Raw genomic sequence first — 21,072 nt, forward strand, 5'->3', positions numbered from 1 at the left:
CAATTTAATGTCAGTTGTTCCAGTCTGGGTGCACGGATCAGTGACACTGAACTTGCCATGTAGAGACTCAGGATTTACCATCCACAAAGAAGTCGTTATTATTAGCTAGTATTATTATTAATAGTAGTAAATGGATGGTGTGTTGACTGACTATGGGTGTGTATGGACAGGAATAAGGGTGACCTCTGTCTGCACCAGGCATTTCCTCTGAGTTTGAATGTGTTTAAGGAAGCCCATGACGTTGACGGAGCCCTCATTTTGGATCTGCGTCAGCATGCTGTCCAGGACAATGTATGTGCCCGTCCGGCCAACACCAGCACTGCGTGGCAAAAAGAATATTAAAGTTAAGCATATATATTCAGCTGCCAATGAAAATGAGATTTTTAACTCTTTCTGGCAGTTCCCACCTGCAGTGAACCATCAGTGGCCCCATGTCATCTGTCCTGGCTCTGGACGACTTGCGGATGAAGCGGAGGAACGGCAGAGCTAAGTCTGGAACGCCAGTGTCAGGCCACTGGGTGTAATGATACTGTGTCACAGTCCGCTCATTGGCCCCCTCCTTGGCCCGCCCCTTCTGAGAACTCTGCAGGTGGACAAGAACAAAGCAGTCAGTAACAGGAAGATACCAACAGCGACTCACTGACATCACTCGAGTTGTGAAATTCCAACTTGTGCCATCTATGGATGGATCTACTGTGGTACTGCCACCCTAAAATAATTTCTTGCCACTCCTACTTGGCCTAGTTACAATTAACATGAAAATCTAAATATATTGTATGTAGTGCAGTCTCTCTACTCTCTTCTCTTTCCCCTCACCCCAACTGGTTCCCATTAAGGGAACTCCTTTCTAATATTTTAGGGTCTTTATTTCTCTTGAAGTGACTATCTTTGCAAATTAGAGCTATAAAAAAGAAAATGAATTGAAATTCTGTTATTACACAGGATACTTAAGGGTGACTGCTACAGGCTGACCTTTTTTACCTGGATTTTTCTGATGGTGAAGGTTCTCTGTGTGTAGTAGGCGAGGACTTTAGTGCTCTTCACAGTCACGAGAAAGCTGCCGTACTCCTCCTGCACCTCCAGTGGCCAGTACTGATCATATATTCTCTAAGACACAGTAAACACATGCATATAATGCTAAAAGAAATGTGATGGAAAAGATTCTTCTTTGGTTGATCGATATTCATAAAAGAGCACTGTAAAAGTGTAAAAAATATTTTTTTAAAGCTACAAAATTATTTCTTTCTTTACTGACCAACATGAGTGTACACAGGTTCACTCTGTGTGTGTCATCAGATTATGTTCATATATATTTCAACTCAAAAATATAAATGTAATTTCAGAAACTATGACGAGACACTTACGCATCCTTTCTCCACCAGGTTGCTGATCATGACGATGATGCAGATGTTCTGCTCCCATATCATCCTCCAGAAGTCCTCAATGCTCGACCTCACAGGCCCCTGAGCAGCAATGTACAACCGTGTCTTCTTAAAACCCTGAGAAACACAAAGTGCTGACATGATCTTTGGCAAATCAAAATGTTATAGGTGTATGTGCAAGATGTACTAAGTACAAGATGGGAAATTTGTTCTGCTGACTTTGTTGTGTTCATGTACTTTTACATTGCAATGTGAAAAACAATGCAGATAATAAAAAGATTGTGCATTAGAGTTTTTGCTCTGAATGCTTAAACACCACATTGATAGCTGTTTCAAGTATAGTTGCTCCATTCCTTTATGAATCTGGATTTATTATTACTAATAAATAACTTTAGGTGAAGGCCAACCAACCAATACTTATTACAATATTAGAAATCAAAAATGGGCAAAAAAGAATTTAGGAAAAATGAATTTGCACACACCTTCCTGTCGTGTTCGGGTCAGATCTGACCGATTTACAATTTAAAACACTCGTGAAAATTGTGTTTTACATCTGATTGCCTCAAGGCCTTATGACATCCTCCAGTTAACTGATTATCTGCAGACGAATGGTTTATTTGAAGAATTTCAGTCAGGATTCAGAATTACAGAAGAGAAACAGCACTACTAAAGGTTACTAACGACCTCTTATGGCCTCTGACAGTGAGCTTACACACTATCAGCCTCCTGCTAGACTTCAGTGCAGCATTTGATAACAGCACAATATTTTATTACAGACTTTTTAATGAATTAATTTTTAAAGAAATTGCACTAAAGTGGTTCAAGTTATATCTATCCGGGTTGTTCATGTAAATGTTGAGTCTTCTTTTTGTCAAGGACCAATTGTATTGACATTATACATTTAAATAATAGGCAATATTATCAGAAGAAATTACATACAATTACACTTCTATACAGATGATAGCCAACTTTATCTATCCATGAAGCCAGATGATTCACATCATGTAGTTAAACTCAGGCATGTCTTTTGAATTTCCTACTTCTAAAATGGAGACAAAACTGAGTTTACTGTAGTTAGCACTTACAATATTAGAAACACAGTGTCTAACCAACTCTAAACACTTAAAGTGGCTTGCAAAAGTATTCGGCCCCCTTGAACTTTTCCACATTTTGTCACATTACAGCCACAAACATGAATCAATTTTATTGGAATTCCACGTGAAAGACCAATACAAAGTGGTGTACATGTGAGAAGTGGAACGAAAATCATACATGATTCCAAACACTTTTTACAAATAAATAACTGCAAAGTGGGGTGTGCGTAATTATTCAGCCCCCTTTGGTCTGAGTGCAGTCAGTTGCCCATAGACATTGCCTGATGAGTGCTAATGACTAAACAGAGTGCACCTGTGTGTAATCTAATGTCAGTACAAATACAGCTGCTCTGTGATGGCCTCAGAGGTTGTCTAAGAGAATATTGGGAGCAACAACACCATGAAGTCCAAAGAACACACCAGACAGGTCAGGGATAAAGTTATTGAGAAATTTAAAGCAGGCTTAAGCTACAAAAAGATTTCCCAAGCCTTGAACATCCCACGGAGCACTGTTCAAGCGATCATTCAGAAATGGAAGGAGTATGGCACAACTGTAAACCTACCAAGACAAGGCCGTCCACCTAAACTCACAGGCCGAACAAGGAGAGCGCTGATCAGAAATGCAGCCAAGAGGCCCATGGTGACTCTGGATGAGCTGCAGAGATCTACAGCTCAGGTGGGGGAATCTGTCCATTGGACAACTATTAGTCGTGCACTGCACAAAGTTGGCCTTTATGGAAGAGTGGCAAGAAGAAAGCCATTGTTAACAGAAAACCATAAGAAGTCCCGTTTGCAGTTTGCCACAAGCCACGTGGGGGACACAGCAAACATGTGGAAGAAGGTGCTCTGGTCAGATGAGACCAAAATGGAACTTTTTGGCCAAAATGCAAAACGCTATGTGTGGCGGAAAACTAACACTGCACATCACTCTGAACAAACCATCCCCACTGTCAAATATGGTGGTGGCAGCATCATGCTCTGGGGGTGCTTCTCTTCAGCAGGGACAGGGAAGCTGGTCAGAGTTGATGGGAAGATGGATGGAGCCAAATACAGGGCACTCTTGGAAGAAAACCTCTTGGAGTCTGCAAAAGACTTGAGACTGGGGCGGAGGTTCACCTTCCAGCAGCACAGCGACCCTAAACATAAAGCCAGGGCAACAATGGAATGGTTTAAAACAAAACATATCCATGTGTTAGAATGGCCCAGTCAAAGTCCAGATCTAAATCCAATCCAGAATCTGTGGCAAGATCTGAAAACTGCTGTTCACAAACGCTGTCCATCTAATCTGACTGAGCTGGAGCTGTTTTGCAAAGAAGAATGGGCAAGGATTTCAGTCTGTAGATGTGCAAAGCTGGTAGAGACATACCCTAAAAGACTGGCAGCTGTAATTGCAGCAAAAGGTGTTTCTACAAAGTATTGACTCAGGGGGCTGAATAATTACGCACACCCCACTTTTCAGTTATTTATTTGTAAAAAATGTTTGGAATCATGTATGATTTTCGTTCCACTTCTCACGTGTACACCACTTTGTATTGGTGTTTCACGTGGAATTCCAATAAAATTGATTCATGTTTGTGGCTGTAATGTGACAAAATGTGGAAAAGTTCAAGGGGGCCGAATACTTCTGCAAGCCACTGTATGTAGATGACATTGCCTTGGCCTTCAGTAACACTTTCAGAAACCTTTGGAGTCATTTTTGATCAGGATATCTCATTCAAAGCTCATATTAAATCAATATTTAGGATTTGTGCAATATCTCTAAAATTAGAAACAAATCTACAAGTGATGCTAGTTCAGGAATACCAGCATATTTTCATATACTCCTGGTGTGTTCAGCCTAATATGAGTTCAAGTAAGTATGAGTTCAACCTGTTTCACTAGAATTTGTAGCTTTTTTTATGTTAAAGTTTTTTTTGTTGCAGTTGATTTTTAAAAAAATGTGCTCAAAAAATATTTTCTCCTCAAAGTCCACTTGGAGCCTCCTATTTGTTCTCCTGTTGAAAATGAAGCATTTAAATGCACTTTACAGTCAATCTAAATCCCACAACTCAAATTTACTAGATTTTTTTTACTACTGAGAAAGGGCCCAAGATAGCTCCTGTATAGGTGCTCAAATTGGAGACTAAATTGCCAAATCAAACAAAACTCATCAAGGACAATATGGGTTTTTGTGTGTGTGTGTTTGTGTGTGTGTATATGTGTGTGTGTGTGTGTGTGTTTAACAAAAATGTCAAGATGGCAGAATTCTGGTGATTTGTTTAGTTAAGGCCGGCCTAGGAAAGACTGTCACATGTTCTCAGGAGAGAGTGCTGTTCAATCACTCCATTTAATAGTTTGATAACCTTCAGTTGACTGACAGCATGAAGTTGTCGTCAATGCGCCAAAAGCAGACAAAAGTAGGAGCTGTAGAGATTCTCAATGTGCTTTTACCAACTCTAACCTGTATGCCGGCTCTCCAGAGAGGCCATGACTGCAGAGAGGTCTTTTTGTGTCGCTTCTGCTTTTCACAAAACAACAAGATGTTGGAAATAAGGTTTTATTGGTGCCGTTACTAGCATAATAGAGAGCTTTGCAGGTCCCCTCTCGTGAATAGGTTTAGAAATATGCAGCAGGGAGACTTGACTTGGTTTTGGAAGACTAGAGGGAAGTGTTGAGTGGCTCTGGGAATAAAAATACCCTTAGACTGTTTGTTTGAGAGGCTGAATAAACAGAAATGAGCTTCAGAGTGAGGATGAAGGCCTCAGTTCGTATGTAGCTTATTAAAATGTTTTCCTTACATCCACGTAGTTTGCGTTAATGTAATCCATTGCTTTTCCTTTTTTGTTGGCCAGTAGTGAGAGGTGTACCTGGGTATCATCATCTGACAGGCAAAGACACACACACACACACACACACACACACACACACACACACACACAGTAAAGATAACAAATTAGATTAATTCATTTTACATCAGATAAAGACATGTAAGCAAATTTGACACCTTCCATATAAAATGGACATTAAATATAATTTTGAAATTTAAAACACTTCAGGGCATGACGAGACATTCTCCTTCAGGATCGCCTGATAAAGTGTAGAATTTATGACTATCAATTACATTCTGGTCCTGAACTCTTCGGGGTGTAATCCTGGAGGAAAGTCCTGAAATGGGCCAGTTACTCTAGATCCTCTACTGTACTTTACTTTTGACAAAAATAAACATATAGTGCTGTTAAAAACTATTTGCTCCCTACCAAGTTTCTTATTTTTTTGCTCATCTGTCACACTTAAACGTAAACATATTTTAATACAGAACCTACCAAACAGAAAATGCAGTTTTTAAATCATGATTTTATTTATTAAGGGAAAAATGTACCCAAACCTACCTGGTCCAATGTGAAAAACTAATTGCTGCCTAAATCTGACTTGTTAGTGTTTTGAGCCATTCAGAGGTGGTATGTTTCAGATACTGTGCTGGAGTCCCAGAGACTTTAACTCTTTCTGGACTAATTCATGTCACTGACTTTGTTTCTCAACTGTTTCTTTACATTATGGCATGATGTGTTGCTTTCTGGGATCTTTTAACCTTTTACTCTGTCTCTGTTCTACTTAAGCTATTTCTTTTTTTAAAGTTTGAAATTACATGTTATTTCAAATTTATTTAACAATTTTGGTCACTTGTGACTCCAAATAAAAAAGACAGCAATCACAAAAATGCTCAAATCAAAGCTTAAAACAGTGAGAAAAAGGTTCACAGAACAGAGTGATGTCATGGTGTGTGCCCATCTTTTATATACATGTTTTTATACTCTGAGTGCTTTACTAGCAGGATACAGGCTTAAATCTTCATTTGCATTTAATTTCTTTCTTCTTTTTATGTGGATGGATTACTCATTTACATATACAAAACCAAAATTTGTAGCTTAATGCTTTATCTTAGTCCTGTGTGTTGATAAGGCTACAGAAGATTTTTATTAATTAATTGGTTGATTTTAGGCTTCTTAATCAACTAATTACTGTGGCTCTGAACTGAAAACCCAGTTGTTGTCTTGACTCTTCAGGAATGAACAAGCAGCCACAGCTGAAAGTGCAGCAAATGAAGAAGAATTAAATCTCCAGACCAGCATCTGGATATAAACGTGTACTAAATGCACCAGTATTCATTCTTTCTTTTTTTTTGGTGAATAAAGAAGTTATATTTTTTATTGTTCCAAATTAAATCTTGATGTTTTGGCTGCATAAAAGACTGCAATACTGCGTATGAAATACTTCGCCTACATATTCAACTTAAAAAGGAAAAAAAACTGGAATGATAGAATAGAAATTGGGCACTACAAACTTCCAGTTTTAGCCTGCACTCTAGCTTTCTTTTTTTTTTTGACTTTTTAAATTTAATCGCTTTACACAAATCATGGTCACAATACAAAATGAAAACATTGCGATTATACATAAAAAATAAAGCACGGTTAAAAAAGGAAAAAAAAGAAACCCCCCTCCCTCCCCACCCGAGGCTCATGTAAAGAGAAACAAAACAAAACAAACAAAAAATGTTTACATCTGGAAAATACGTTTTTATATAGTCAATAAATGGGTTCCAAGTCGCAGATAATTTTTGTTGTGATGAGAGAACTCTGTGTCTAAGTTTTTCCAGTGGTAAAAAGAAAGCACCTCCTTTAACCATTGTATATATGAAGGAGCGTTATCAGACTTCCAGTGGAATAGAATGAGTCTACGGGCAAGCAATGTAGCAAATGCTATGGCATTTTCCTGAGATTTACTAATTTTGTATTGAGGTGGCATATCTCCAAAAATGCCAATGCGGAAATCAAGCACTAAATTTTGCGCACTGATGTGAGATAACACTTTGAATATATTTCCCCAGTAACTGTCCAGGTTAGGACAAGACCACATCATGTGACCCTCATTTGCTGGATTATGTCCACACCTGGGACAGGCAGGATCGGCTTCTGGGAAAAAACCTTTGAAAGCCTCTCCCTTGTATAATGAAGACGATGAAGAATTTTAAACTGAATTAAACCATGGCGAATGCAAAGGGAGGAGGTATGTATATGATTCAAGCAAGATCTCCACTCATCATCAGATAAATCCACCCCAATGTCTTTTACCCAATTATTTTTAGTTTTTTCCCAAGTAATAGGCCTTAAGCTCTATATCAGTTTGCATATGACGGAGATTCGCCTTTTGCCAAAAGGATCTATTTCCAAAATAGTATCCACTTGATTTTTAGGAGGTAAGTAGGATAATGAAGGAAACAATGTTTTTACTACTTAAGCTATTTCTTGATTCAACATGTCTGGTAGTAATCAGGCCTAGGCATGGCTATTGAAGTTAAACTCAGTTTAAAAAAAAATACTGGTTGATCATAGTTAAGTCAAGATTTAACAAGAAGGGACAACTACTTTTTTCACATAGAGCCAGGTAGGTTAAGTAGCTTTTTTCTCTAATAAATGAAACTATCAATTAAAAACTGCATTTTGTGACTACTAATCCTTATAGTTTTGTTCAGTTTGTCATAAACAGTAGCACTGTGGGACTAGTTTCAGTGATGGAAGAATCTATATGTGGTGCTCTGTTGAGTATTGTGGCCACACATACCTTACCATGTATTTACAACTGTATGTGTTTCTGAATAACAGTTATGTGTACCTGTTAACGAAAAGAACTTAGGCTGAAAACCATCTTTTAAAACCTCAACTCAACACAAACATTAGTTTGCATCTGATAAACACTAGCAGTGCACACAGACTCAGCAAAATCTTATCAATTAATATGCTAAAATACCTAACATAATCATAACTATGTTATGCCTTTTGTCCATCTCATTTGTGATTAAGAGATGAAAATAACTCCTTTAGTAAAAGTTAGAAATCTGAAACTGTTCTGAATCTTGAACATGAAGCAAATCACACTGTCTGAACCTGTACTTACAGGCCGAATTGTTGCTGTGTCTGTTTTCAGTCTTGCTGTCTGGATGATTTGCGTTGTCAGTAGACATCACTATGTCCACAGTGCACATCTGTGCCTCCTAGAAACATGCACACACAGAGCAAAGCTTAGAATCTTCAAAGATAACTTAAAGCCTCGGTAAATGTATCATAAGTGAGTACAGTTGCACACTGGCAGATTTGAATTTACATTCCATACAATGTAAAATAAACTTGTGATAGAAAGCACCTTTCTACTCAAAACCACTTACCACACGCTTGTTGCAATAGCTGCGGATCAGACCATCAAGGATAAACATTGCATCAGATTCCCTTTTAAGATACACTTTACTGCCAAAAGTATTCATTCACCCATCCAAACATTAAATTCAGGTGTTGCAATCACTTCCAAGGCAACAGGTGTACAAAATAAAGCATCTAGGCATACAGACTGCTTCTACAAAAATTTGTGAAAGAATGGGTCACGCTCAGGAGCTCAGTGAATTTCAGCGTGGTACTGTGATAGTCCTGACCTCAACTAGACAGAATACCTTTGGGATGAATTAGAGCAGTCTCTTCTCATCCAACATCAGTGTTTGACCTCACAAATGTGCTTCTGGAAGCATGGTCAAAAATGACTATAAACACACTGCTAAACCTTGTAGAAAGCCTTACCAAAAAGACCTGCAGCTTTTTTAGCTGCAAAGGGTGGGCCAATATCATATTAAACTCTACAGATTAATAATGGGATGTCACCCATATGCGTGTGAGGGCAGACGAGTGGATACTTTTGCCAATATAGTGTATGTATTTTAAAACTTCATACAACTAGTTTTCCAAAACAGTTCATGGTTAAAAGATTTTGAGATTTTAACAGATTTCCAACAGATTTTTGTTGGATTTCTTGAAACTAGAAACGACCTTTATGCACACATTTTACTCTTTGTAATAATTATGCAGCTTCCTCTACTGCTGCCACAGAGTAAACGTGCTTTACTGATACTTTGACAAAGAAACAGCGTGCAATACAAGACAGATACACATCTGGTGGTATGCAGCAACATGAATAAATGACAGGGGCTTACCTCGTAACTGGGCTTCAGTGTCTAAGGTTGAGGGCGAATCAACAGCAGACAAGCAGGACAATTCCATAACAAAAACCAAAGAAGTGCAAAAGGACAAATTACAATTACAAATTACAGATCCACATAGCTTTATGTCATAGTACAACTGCTGCAAACATGAAGGAGAAATCACATGAAACTGTTTGTAAATATTTTCCCATCAGCATTTTGATTTGTTAGGGTTAGCCCGTATCACACTTTTGATGTTGCACTATAGGATGTGCCTCAAAGCAACTTCAAGAACTGTCAGTATGACGGTTGCCCAAATGTTTTCCGTATTCATTTATTTATTCATTCCCAATGGACAAGTTGACAGATGAGGTTAGGCAGGATTCTGATGATGTTTATAGACGACATTGTGATCTGTAGTGAGTAGAGAGTAGGTGGAACAGAGTCTGCAGAGGTGGAGGTAAAGACTAGAAAGAAGTGGAATGAAAGTCATTAGCATCAACACAAAATGCATATGACTAAATGAGAGGGAGACAGATAGAATTGAACATGCAAGCAGTAGAGATGCAACAGACTGGCGAAGAAGAGAGTGCAACGAGCGTGGGGTGGGTGGATCACCTCTATGACAGAAAGATAGCAGCAAGAGTGAAAGGGAAGATTTATAAGATGGTTTATAAGATGGAAAGACCTTCTATGATGTATGGTTTGGAGATGGTGGAACTAACAAAAAGACAATGTTTGACCTAAGATTGTCATTGGGAGTGACCAGAATGGAGAGGATTAAAAATGAGGAACAGATCAGGTTGGGCAGTTTGGAGACAAAGTATGAGAAGCACGGCTGATCTTGGAGGTGGTTCATGGATGCATGCAGAGGGTTACCAAACCTTTGGGAAATGTATGGGAAATGGTAAAAATACAGACTTAAATCATTATTTATATTTGTTACCTGAATAAATGTATTCATTTTTACGATCTGATATTTATTAATACAGCTGCTTTAGGCGGCATACTCCCCGTCATAAAAATCTATTTTTCTTTCAAGTCTTAATAGTGTTCTGGTGATTTTTTCTTCAGTGGCAGCTTCAGAACAAAGAAAACTGGAGCTTTGATTCATTAAGTAGCATTTTGTTCTGCTGAAGGTCAGCAGGTAAAAGTCAACAGTGCTCATGAGAATGAATGAAGATGCTACACAAAGAGATAAGAACAACAACAACTTGTACTCTGCAAATTATTAATTCGGGTCAATAAATTAAAGCTTTAAAATTTTCTTTCTTTATTATGAAGCATATAATCATGGATAAAGGTAATATTTAAGCCCAGAAGCAAGCTAGAATATAAGATGATATTATGTTCCCATGCAGACATAAAGCTGGTTTTATGGTCCAGCAAAGGTAGCACATTTGTTGTTTGCTCCACTTGATGGATTGACCGTCTCTCTGCAGTGAGCTCTGTGCCAAATAGAGTCAGTGTATAAAGTATATGCTGAAACTGGTCTGTGGGCCACTCTTGCTTGCATTGTTTTTGGTCAGTCAGTTAGCCACTGAGTACAGTGAAAAAGCCCTTTCCCCCTCTGTCCCCAATAGTGTACATGGATGGACACATTTGAGAGGACCATAAAACCAGCTTAACATCACTCACACAACTACTCAAACATAAAACTTTTAAAATTCCATCAATCTTCTGCTTATCAAATCCAAACTGAGCTCAACAACAAGGTCCTGGGTTTGAATCCACCCTATGAAAGCGGTCTTTCTGTGCTATAACTATTGCACCACTGTAAAATTGTATTATATAATTGAATCTTTGTCATACCTCAAACTCTCGTTTGAAGCTTTGAGTGTGGTGAAGTTCAGCAACATGCTTGACAAAGTCCTTCACTGGAAAAGCCCTGTGCTCACCTAGGAAACAAAACCCCCACAAAACTAAAACAACAATGACAAAAAAAACAAAACAAAACAAAAAACTAACAAATGTTCCAAATAACAATTTTTTGTCCATTATGTAATACAAAAAAGAAAGTTTCTGGACTTCTTGGTTGTGATAATAACACATTTAACTAAATAAACAGGTATGCAGTGCATCCAGAAAGTATGCACTTCATTTGTCATGTTACAACTTTTATACAAAACTTATTAAATAAATTTTAAACTCAAAATTCAACATAATTTCAAATTCTTGCAAATTTATTAAATATAAATGATGAAAACAATGTAAATGTGAACATAATAAATCCAGCTATGAATATAGCCTTTGGTCAATACCTTGTTGAAGCACCTTTGGCAGTAATTACTCCCTTAAGTATTTACGAGTATGTCACTACAAGCTTGGCACACCTATTTTAGGCAGTGAATACTGGGTGCACTGTCAGCAATGGCACTAAAATTAGTTGTGTTTCAGGGCTTGATGGCCTACTGACCACCACAGTGAAGGTCACAGTACAGGTCCTTTTTTTCCAGAAGGTTCTTCCTCATACACACACGCATTGACATTATGACTATGGAGGATGAATTCATGGAACAAGAAATGGAAATGTGCTTTCTCTAAGGGTTGCTGGCTTCTCTCTAAGATGGCGTAAGGGGTTCAGCCATCTGGGAAAGGGCCCAGAGTAGAGCCAGTTGAGGTGGCATGGGCATGGCATGAGAGGTGTTCCAGGCATGTCCCAGGAAACACTGGAGGGATCATAGCTCTCAGCTGGCCTGGGAGTGCCTTGGTGTTCCCCCAGGGAGCTGGAGGAGGTGGCTAGGGAGAGGGAGGTCTGGGCTTCTTCGCTTAGGCTCCAGATAAGTGGAAAAAATGGATGGATGAATGGATGAATGTAATGCATGAAGTTGTTACATTTGTGAAAATATTACTTTTTGAGAACAAACAATATTTTAGACAAGTGAGAACTTTAAAGCAAAATGAGGACAGCTCCAGAAACTAATGACATTTTGGTAAATTACCATCTTTGCACTGTTGGCTGGAAAATTTAGAAACAAAACATTTTTTGAAATTAAGGACCTGTTTTTCATGCAAAGTGAAGAGATTTATTGAAAACTTGCGGTGTTTGTTAAATTTCTGGAAAGGATATTTAAGAAAAATTGAGAGTATAATATTGTTTTTGAAATTAAGGCAATTTTTCTAGTATGTAAGTCCTCAAATGGCTTATGTTACATTGTTAAGATGTTAACTTTGCGTTTTAACTTCATGTCAATGTAATATGTCACACAGACACACACAAAACGATGTGTACATGTTACCAGGTATAGCAGTGTCTGGTGCTGTGATGACTCTGGTTGGGCAACTGTCATGGATGTAAAAGTGAGCCGACTGGAAACACAACCTGCAGAAAAACAAACACTTCCTTTAGACGACAATCAACATTGCACTGATAGGCAGGAAATGCTTTTTGCTTTCATGTAATTTAGCAATAGCCCAGATTTTAGAAAATACAAAGTAATCACCCCATAACACCAGTAAATAAGATGATCTGTTAATAGGTTTGTAAACAGATGACAGCACCTCTGTACTGTCTCGGCCAGACATGGGCATCAGGGATTTTCACAGATGGGGAAAAAAAAAAACTGAATCAGAGCTGATCTCTGAGATTAACAGAGATGGGCAGTAACGCGTAATCTGATTACTTTTTTCAAGTAACGAGTAAAGTAAGGGATTACTATTGCAAAAAATGTAATTAGATTACGGTTACTTTCCCATAAGCATGCTGCGTTACTGCGTTACTAAAACCGTGATTTTTTTGCGAGAGTGTCTCATGACAATGACGTAAGCGAGTGTGACGTTCGTGGCAACAGCTGTGTGGAGATCAGCAACGGATAATATATCGAGTGCGGGAGAGCATATGTCCGTGCAGCGTTTAAAGCGTGGAAGTACTGACCTTACTTGTTTGATTCCGTAAAAAGTGACAAAAACATTAGCGTCCGCTGCTCACTGCGTGGGAAGAAGACTACTTTTTACAGCAAAAAAACCCCTAAACTTCTGAGCAAGCACCGAGTACGCTGCCACGGGAATGTGAAATTCACAGAGAAACTCCCAGATCCTTCCACTGACCGCTACGACACACCTGCACCAGGGCAAACCTCCGCCTGCCCCACTCCTGCTATACAGGTGAAAATAGAGCAACAGGACCGCTGAGTCTTTGATTTTATTTATTTTCTGCTGTGTTTTACGTGCATCTATTTGAAAGAGTGAGTGTAAACACAAAAAACTATTTTATTCTATGTGCTGGAATGTGCAGAAAATAGGTTTAAATGTTAAACAAAACAAATTCTTCCAGTCAGAGAATGTTGCATATAATTTCATTTTTGCTTGATACATAAAGTTAAAAGATTAAAACAAATTTTAAAAAGAGACTTTTTCCATTTGATTACATTTTATGTGATGGATTATGCAGAAAAAGTAGAATTGGGCTGAAAGATCTATTGCTTTATTACCTATTCAGGTTGTAAATCATGTTTTTAAAAAGTAACTAAGTAACTAATTACTTTTGAAAATAAATAATCAGTAAAGTAACGGGTTTACTTTTGGGGGGAAGTAATCAGTAATTAGTTACTGATTACTTTTTTCAAGTAACTTGACCAACACTGGAGATTAATGACAAATACTTTGAGAAACTACTTTGACTAACAAAAACAATCTCCCAACAGGTCTCAGAGGTTTTTACGCCAGCACCCACTGTCCACTCATCTAGTGTGATTAGCCCTGCATCAAGTTTCCAAACCAAACAGAATAATTTCTACTTTATTCATTCTACTTCTCTATTAATTCTTCAGTCTAGGTTTTTTTTTAAAGATAGTTGTTCTACAACTTACTCAAGGTAAGGAAATCTTTAGTCTCAGATGACTGCTAGTGTTTGCCTAACAGTACAGATGCACAATGACTGAAACTAGTACCACTGCAACAATAAGCCACAAAATCAGCTTCATGATTGTTAATTCACTCGGATAAAGTATTTCTCCTACTGAAAACACTGCATCCAGATAAATGGAATCTTTACGAGATTAAAGATTTCTCTTTTTCTTTTAAATGACACAGTTTAGGTCAACAGGAGCTATAAGCAGAAAGGAGTATAGGACCCGTATCCCTTAAATGATTTCACTTTTAATGCCAGCCAGAGTCCTTGAGTGGTCTCAGTCGCATCAGTGGGGGTTCATAACTCAGGGTAGTCAAGTGGTTGACGTAGACTTCCAATAGTTCCCAGCACTGGGCAGTCTGAATGGTTATTCACACATTCCAAAGCAACAAATTTAATTGATCTACAATACTTTGTATACTACACTAGGCAGCATTGCAGCTAAAAGGATTAGTTTCAGTTCCATATGCCTCCTCCATATATATACTATGATTTTGGTCCACCCTTTGCAGATTATGTTCAAACATGGTGTTCATTATGGACAAATTGTGATTTGCAATAACAAAACACCACTGTGTTTCAGATGAGGAAGGCTGTGCATGCCAGTCACACTCATCCAGGTTTTACTATTGTTGCTTATATCAGGGTTAAAGTCTCCCAGTAGGACAACAGAGTAATGAGGTGTAGCAGCTTGAGCACCCCATTCAGGGACTCCAAGAAGGCTAAACTGTTGCTTGGACTTTTATGCCAAACAACAGTCAGTACCTGCTCCCCGACCCAAATGAACTGGGAACAAACCCTGTCCTCATTAAGCGGCGAAAGCCTAAATGCACTGGCAGCAATCCGAGGGGATACAACAACCCCTAGTCTCTTTGAGTGTTTATGTACAGAAGTGCTATATAAAAACCAGTCCATTTACCATTTATTTATTTTTTAAAGTTCAGTCCTGTCTGGCAGGTTTTGCAATTAGCATTATGATCTGAATGCAAAAATGTGCCAAACACATTTTGCTTTTCTAAGACGAGCTCTGTAAATTCTCTATAGGCTCCTCTTCTTCATGTGTTTCTTTCATCTGTTTATTTATCATTTTCTATTAGTGTTATTTTAGTTATTAGATTATATGTAATATAGTATATTATGACCTTGTCTAAGCTGACAGGCAGCAGAAGAAAAAAAAATGGAAGGGGGGAGAAAACAGGAAAACCATAATAAAAGTATAGAGTGCAAATAGAAATTGTGATGCTAAATGCTGCACCTGTAAGAGAAGAAAAAACAAACAAAACAACCCCATACAGCACCTGGAAGACAAAAATATAAAAATGCATAGCTAAATTAATCAACTGTTTTCTTGTGGTGCACACACGCATGTCTGGCGTTATTGAGGGTGGGTTGGGGGTGGTTCCTCTCCCTGCTACTCCCAACTGGTCGCTGATTTTCCCCCACCCCTCTTTCTTTCTGTCCCTTTTCTTCTTCAATTCCTCCGCCTCCTTCTCTTGCCTTTTGCCAACCTGGCCTTCACCCACTGTCCACTCTGGCATAATACCCACACAGATAATAATACAATTTATAAAAACAAAACGATTAACCCCAGAGTCTACAGTGCTCGTCCTGGAAAAAGCAAATGTGTTTGGCACAACAAAGCATTCAGACCATGATTCTGTCGCTAAACCTGCCTGACAGTACAGGTTAAAAACAAACAAACAATTATATAGAGATTGACATATTTTAATGCAGAACATTTGCACTTCATTAAAAGTTTATTTTCACAGAATGTAGTATGACTACTTTTATCTAAGTATAGGATTTGGGATAGATACTTCTTCCACAACTGCAAAAAGTTTCATTCTAATTATATTAATATTTAATATTATAAATCATAATAATTTTACTAATAACCGCAAATCTAACCACCTAGTAGAATAAGTTCTTTAATATTTTTCTTGCTTTTATTATGAACACAATTATAAACTATGCATATAAATATATCAATTAATAAATATATAAACTTATCAAACTAAAATAATTTAAAAAAAGACAATTGTACAAATATTTTAGCAGTGCGAACAGACAGATGCATAGCTTTTTCCCTTTGGTCTGCAAGTCCAGGGCAAGACACCAGATTTAAGGATCTACAACATGGTAAATGGGAAAACTCGTTCTTACGTAGTGGACTGACATGACCACAAAGTATGAAAACTTAGCCCACATAGCAAACAGCAGCTACAAGGATGATGTGTAGTTTGACCCTTTAGGTTGCTACACAAAATCATAGTAAAAACCTTAACTGTTTTATCGGCCACTAATTCAGATCAGAAAATGAGCTACTTACTACTGTCGTGTTGTGTTGTAAAAAGACAGCCTGTCACATCGTTTTTTTTCCTTTCTACTCCACAGACTTTCTGTTCAGAGCACCTGGATTAAATAGTGAAACCTGGACCCACAGTGCGTGGTGCACACCTTATTTGTTCACATTTTGGAAAATGTATTTAACTAAGAATGAAAGAATAAAAACTATTTTTCCTTTTCTTAAAAAAAAAAAATCATAATGAGTTTCTATCTTAAAAGGTGTGTGATAATGTAAACAGGAGCTCAGAGACTTCAGAACTTCTCTCTGAGTACTCCAGTTTTAATGATTTCTTTAGCAGTAATGTAATTTCCACTGCTACACTAGGATTTAATATTAGGCCTACTTTTTTTTTGGCTCCGCCCTCCAAATGGCCAAAGGTCAGTTGGTTGGAGCAATCAGAATTCAGCTTCGAGCACAGAGCTAACCATAAGACCATGAAGCGCACGCAAACGCAGTCTTGCATACCTGATTGCTTCTTTCAACGCATGGCTTCTGAGTATTATTGAATTTACATGAATTTAATTGCGCGAGTGGCAATTAGTACTCATGCAATTAAATAATTTTTTTCTCCCGCATGACTTTTGACATACATATAACACCATAGAAACTACTTAATGCAATTATATTGATTATATACTGATATTGATTATAGTAACTTGTGAGAAGCTCAGATTAAATTAAGTAACTGAGCTGCAGCTTAGTAACAACCACATCAACACACAGTCACACACTCTGAAATGAAAACAGCTACCATCCACATCCTGTGAGATACTCAGGATGTAGGATAAATATTAATATTGCGCATATCCAAACCTTTAAAGACTATTTAGCTATATCCTGATTTGCTGCACAAGTCTCACCTTGCCGCAACTTTGTAGTCAATCGAAATCCTCTCACCCTGCTTCATCTCAAATGCACAGCAGCAGTGGCCAAATGAGCACCGTGTTGTGAGTTAGTGAAGGAGGACACAACAACAGGAGGATTAGTGCAGTCTGACCTCCTGCTGCTCGCCCTACAAGAAGCTGATACGATTCCTTCTATCCGACATAATCAGTCAGATGTCCTTTTCGATCCTGCAGCCCTCCCAGGACGCTCTTCTCTGAGTGATGCTCAGAGCACTGCAGCCAAAGCACATCCTTTATTAAGGATTAATCCTCCTGCTCTACAGATTATTACCAGTTTAGCACTGCTCAGTCTTAGGGATACAACAACAAGCTGATTGCCAAACAAGAGCAATATGTTTATCTTCAACGTGGCAGATGACAAATGTACTCTGTGAAAAATAACTAAAAATGTTTACACTGCATTTGACAGCGTGTCTTTGATTGGATTTCTGGAGCTGGGTATTTCATGGTCAGAAAGATTTTCAAGATTTGTTGTCAAAACAAGACAAAAAAAAAGTTTGGGGTTTGTGATGAGGAGAAAACAAAGCATGCAAACAAAAAACTACGACTATCCTTAAAGAAAATTCAGTTTGCTTCATATTGAGCATTTCATATGTATCCATAAATAAAGAAAAATGGCATCTCTGAAGGTTATCCAAAGTGAATCAACAGAGAGCTGCAGTAACAGATGAAAGGCTTCATTCAGTTTGCTGGCAACCGCAAAACAGGATGAACAGAAGGTATTATTTGTGAAGGGCTATTAGTGTGTGTGTGTGTGTGTGTATTTGCTCACCAACACACAAATAAAAACACACAATACGATGCATGATCAAGATTGAGCCCATGTTTGAAGAGATTAGGTTTCCCAGAAAAATGTGAAAATCTTCTGGTTGATGTTGATCATCAGAAGATATATGTGAAGTGTAGTTGGGTTAGAAGGCGGGCAGTGGAGATGGGGATTATGCATATGTGTTTTTAATAGATACTAGGGATATATTCTTAACACCTTTTAGAAAAAGAAAACAGTGACAAAAAGCATGAAATTATTGGAGGAGGATTTGGATTAGACAATAAGTCGGATGCTAAATGTGTTAGCGTTTTTCAGTATTTTCAGTAAACAAAAATGCACTTTTGACATAAAATTGGTACAGGAAAAGGCAAAATGAACTTTTCAATGATTTCAAATGATATTCCAATGTCACGTCTCTTCCTGATGTTAATCTTGTACCATACGTACAAGAATAATTGCATGATATTATTATCCATGATGGATGACCCTCCTATGGATAACAAGTTGTCTGGATCATCCTCACATGGAGCACAATTTGGGTGGGAAGTGGTCTTCTATCGCACATCACCATGTTCATGGTAAATGCACAACAGGCTGCAGAAAAAAGCCTTTGTTTTAACCATATTGTTCACAACTCTCACTTACCTTTGGACTAAACCACCTGTGTAAATGTGTTAAAAGAATCTCACTACATAAAGTGTAAATTTTAAATAGATGGGGGATTATAATATTGTACTATGTATCCTGCATGTATAAACTGTTTTCCATTATATGCAGATTTACCGGCAACACCTACCGCCAGTAGACGAGAACACAGATGAGAGCAATCAGGCCGAGGACGGTGAGGGTGGAGATGACAGCCAAAGGAACCACGGCCTTCCTCTCTTGTTCCCTGATTGAACCAACTCTCGACTCGTGGCTGCTGTTACTAGCATCTGTAGAGAAATAACACCAAAAGAGTTGGCAGCTCAAAAAACGCTGCTGGAGAGCAGAAATAAAAGTCAAAACCCACCTACATTTTAGATGAAGGCTCAAGAAGTATAATAAAATTGGTCAACAGAGCCACAAACACTATATGCCAGTGGCATACAAACCCAGTCAGGGTCATATTTTAAACGTGTCAGTTTAAACTGGATATAGTTAACTTTTAATTACAAAAAAGTCATTATAGTCATGGTATTTTTATACATTTAAATTGTAAGTATTAGGTGAAACAAAGAATAGAATAGTATATGGCTATATGAAATATGGCTATTTCAAACATGTTTTTCACTATTTAACCAGCTTTTCCTTTGTTTTTTTTTTGTTTTTTTTTGTGACAGTCAGCAAATGCATTTAAATTTTTGCTTATTTTGCCTGAAATGTAACCACAGGGTCAAAATCTATCTAGAATCAATGGAAATAATGCAAAAGAAAGTATAAAAATATTGGTCCCATGTAGAATCCAAAGTGTAGTCTCTAAAGTCACCATATTTCTGACCTCCTATCCATAAAATATACATAAAAGATGGTCGTACACTGATTAGTGAATTTATAGTAAATTTATGTCGTGAAACCTTAAATAGAGCATTGTTGCCCTTGCCTTGAGTTTTTTGTAAATCTGTTAAAATTTAACTCTATAACCTGCCTTCAGACTTTACTGCATTTTCAGCAAATCTGTATATCTTTACACAGATTATTGTATTTATAGAATACACTGATAAAGCACAGGACCACAAATTTAACACTATCGACTGCCAATCCAAAAATAACGTCCTCTGCTTGCTTGCTAACTGCTCTTTCATTTTCAAAATATATTACAGCCCACAGATTTAGACATATTTAGTCAAGCAAATCATAATTTTATCAATCAGGTCTTGTCAACAAACTATACTTACTCTCGCACTTGGTTCAATTGAACAACTTTGCCTGAAGTATATTTGAAACTTTGAGCATATAAGCATGGAACATTTAAAAGTAGAGGAAGGAAAATAGGAAAACAACCATAGATGGTCCAATGTAAAGGAAAGAATTAAAAATCAGCATCAAAAGGGTTTTCTGATCTCACATTTGCAAAACTTCAATATGTCTCCAAGAATAATAAAACAAGCTTTCCTTTCTCTTGTAGGGTTGTATCGACTTTTTCATTGTACTTAAATTACTTAAGTGAATACGTAAGTAATTTATTAATTTATATATTAGAGCAGCAGTCCCCAACCATTTTTAAACCACGGACCAGTTTACGTGTGACAATATTTTCACGGACTGGCCTTTAAGGTGCCGCAGATAAATACAACAAAACAAAACCAGTACCAAAAAAAAGAGATTTATTCATAACACACGGGAAAAGACCCAGGAAAACCAAGTTAACGATAAAAACGATAAAGAAAATAAGGATAAAAACCAATGAAAACCCTGAAAAGCATAAATTTCACACCCAAGCCTCAACTCTCGCGGCCCGGTGCCAAACGACTCATGGACCGGTACCGGTCCGTGGCCCAGGGGATGGGGACCGCTGCATTAGAGCACGTAGCAAAATGGTAATACAGCATTGTAGGTTACACAGATTTCTTTGCACTGTGCTCTTCTGTTTCCAGGTGTTAGGTATTATTTTTGTGAGCTTTCACTAATTATTTTTAATGATATATGAAAAATACCCACAGTGCATCTTTCCTGTAACTCAACTAAAACATGATTCAAATGGAAATTTCACATCTGATTAATTAAACACAAGTTGTGGACCAACT

At 37.7% G+C, this 21,072-nt stretch overlaps 1 protein-coding gene across 5 annotated transcripts in view; it reads right to left on the reverse strand.

Annotated features, from left to right (window-relative positions):
• Positions 1–21,072, reverse strand: part of ptprz1a (protein tyrosine phosphatase receptor type Z1a) — a 102,143-nt gene that overhangs the window by 15,644 nt on the left and 65,427 nt on the right. For all 5 annotated transcript variants that reach the window (XR_010094354.1, XR_010094355.1, XM_063478996.1 and 2 more), the window contains 10 exons: positions 19,143–19,281; positions 12,716–12,798; positions 11,289–11,374; positions 9,489–9,509; positions 8,408–8,504; positions 5,254–5,336; positions 1,365–1,499; positions 982–1,107; positions 408–583; positions 184–319 (listed from right to left, as the gene is read on the reverse strand). Coding sequence is in view for 3 of the 5 variants with exons in the window: in XM_063478996.1 (XP_063335066.1) it covers positions 184–319; positions 408–583; positions 982–1,107; positions 1,365–1,499; positions 5,254–5,336; positions 8,408–8,504; positions 9,489–9,509; positions 11,289–11,374; positions 12,716–12,798; positions 19,143–19,281 (1,082 nt within the window). In the remaining 2 variants the exon portion in view is untranslated. The remainder of the gene's footprint in view (positions 1–183; positions 320–407; positions 584–981; positions 1,108–1,364; positions 1,500–5,253; positions 5,337–8,407; positions 8,505–9,488; positions 9,510–11,288; positions 11,375–12,715; positions 12,799–19,142; positions 19,282–21,072) is intronic.

The sequence above is a fragment of the Pelmatolapia mariae genome, linkage group LG7 (assembly GCF_036321145.2).
Source record: "Pelmatolapia mariae isolate MD_Pm_ZW linkage group LG7, Pm_UMD_F_2, whole genome shotgun sequence".
Taxonomy (NCBI): domain Eukaryota; kingdom Metazoa; phylum Chordata; class Actinopteri; order Cichliformes; family Cichlidae; genus Pelmatolapia; species Pelmatolapia mariae.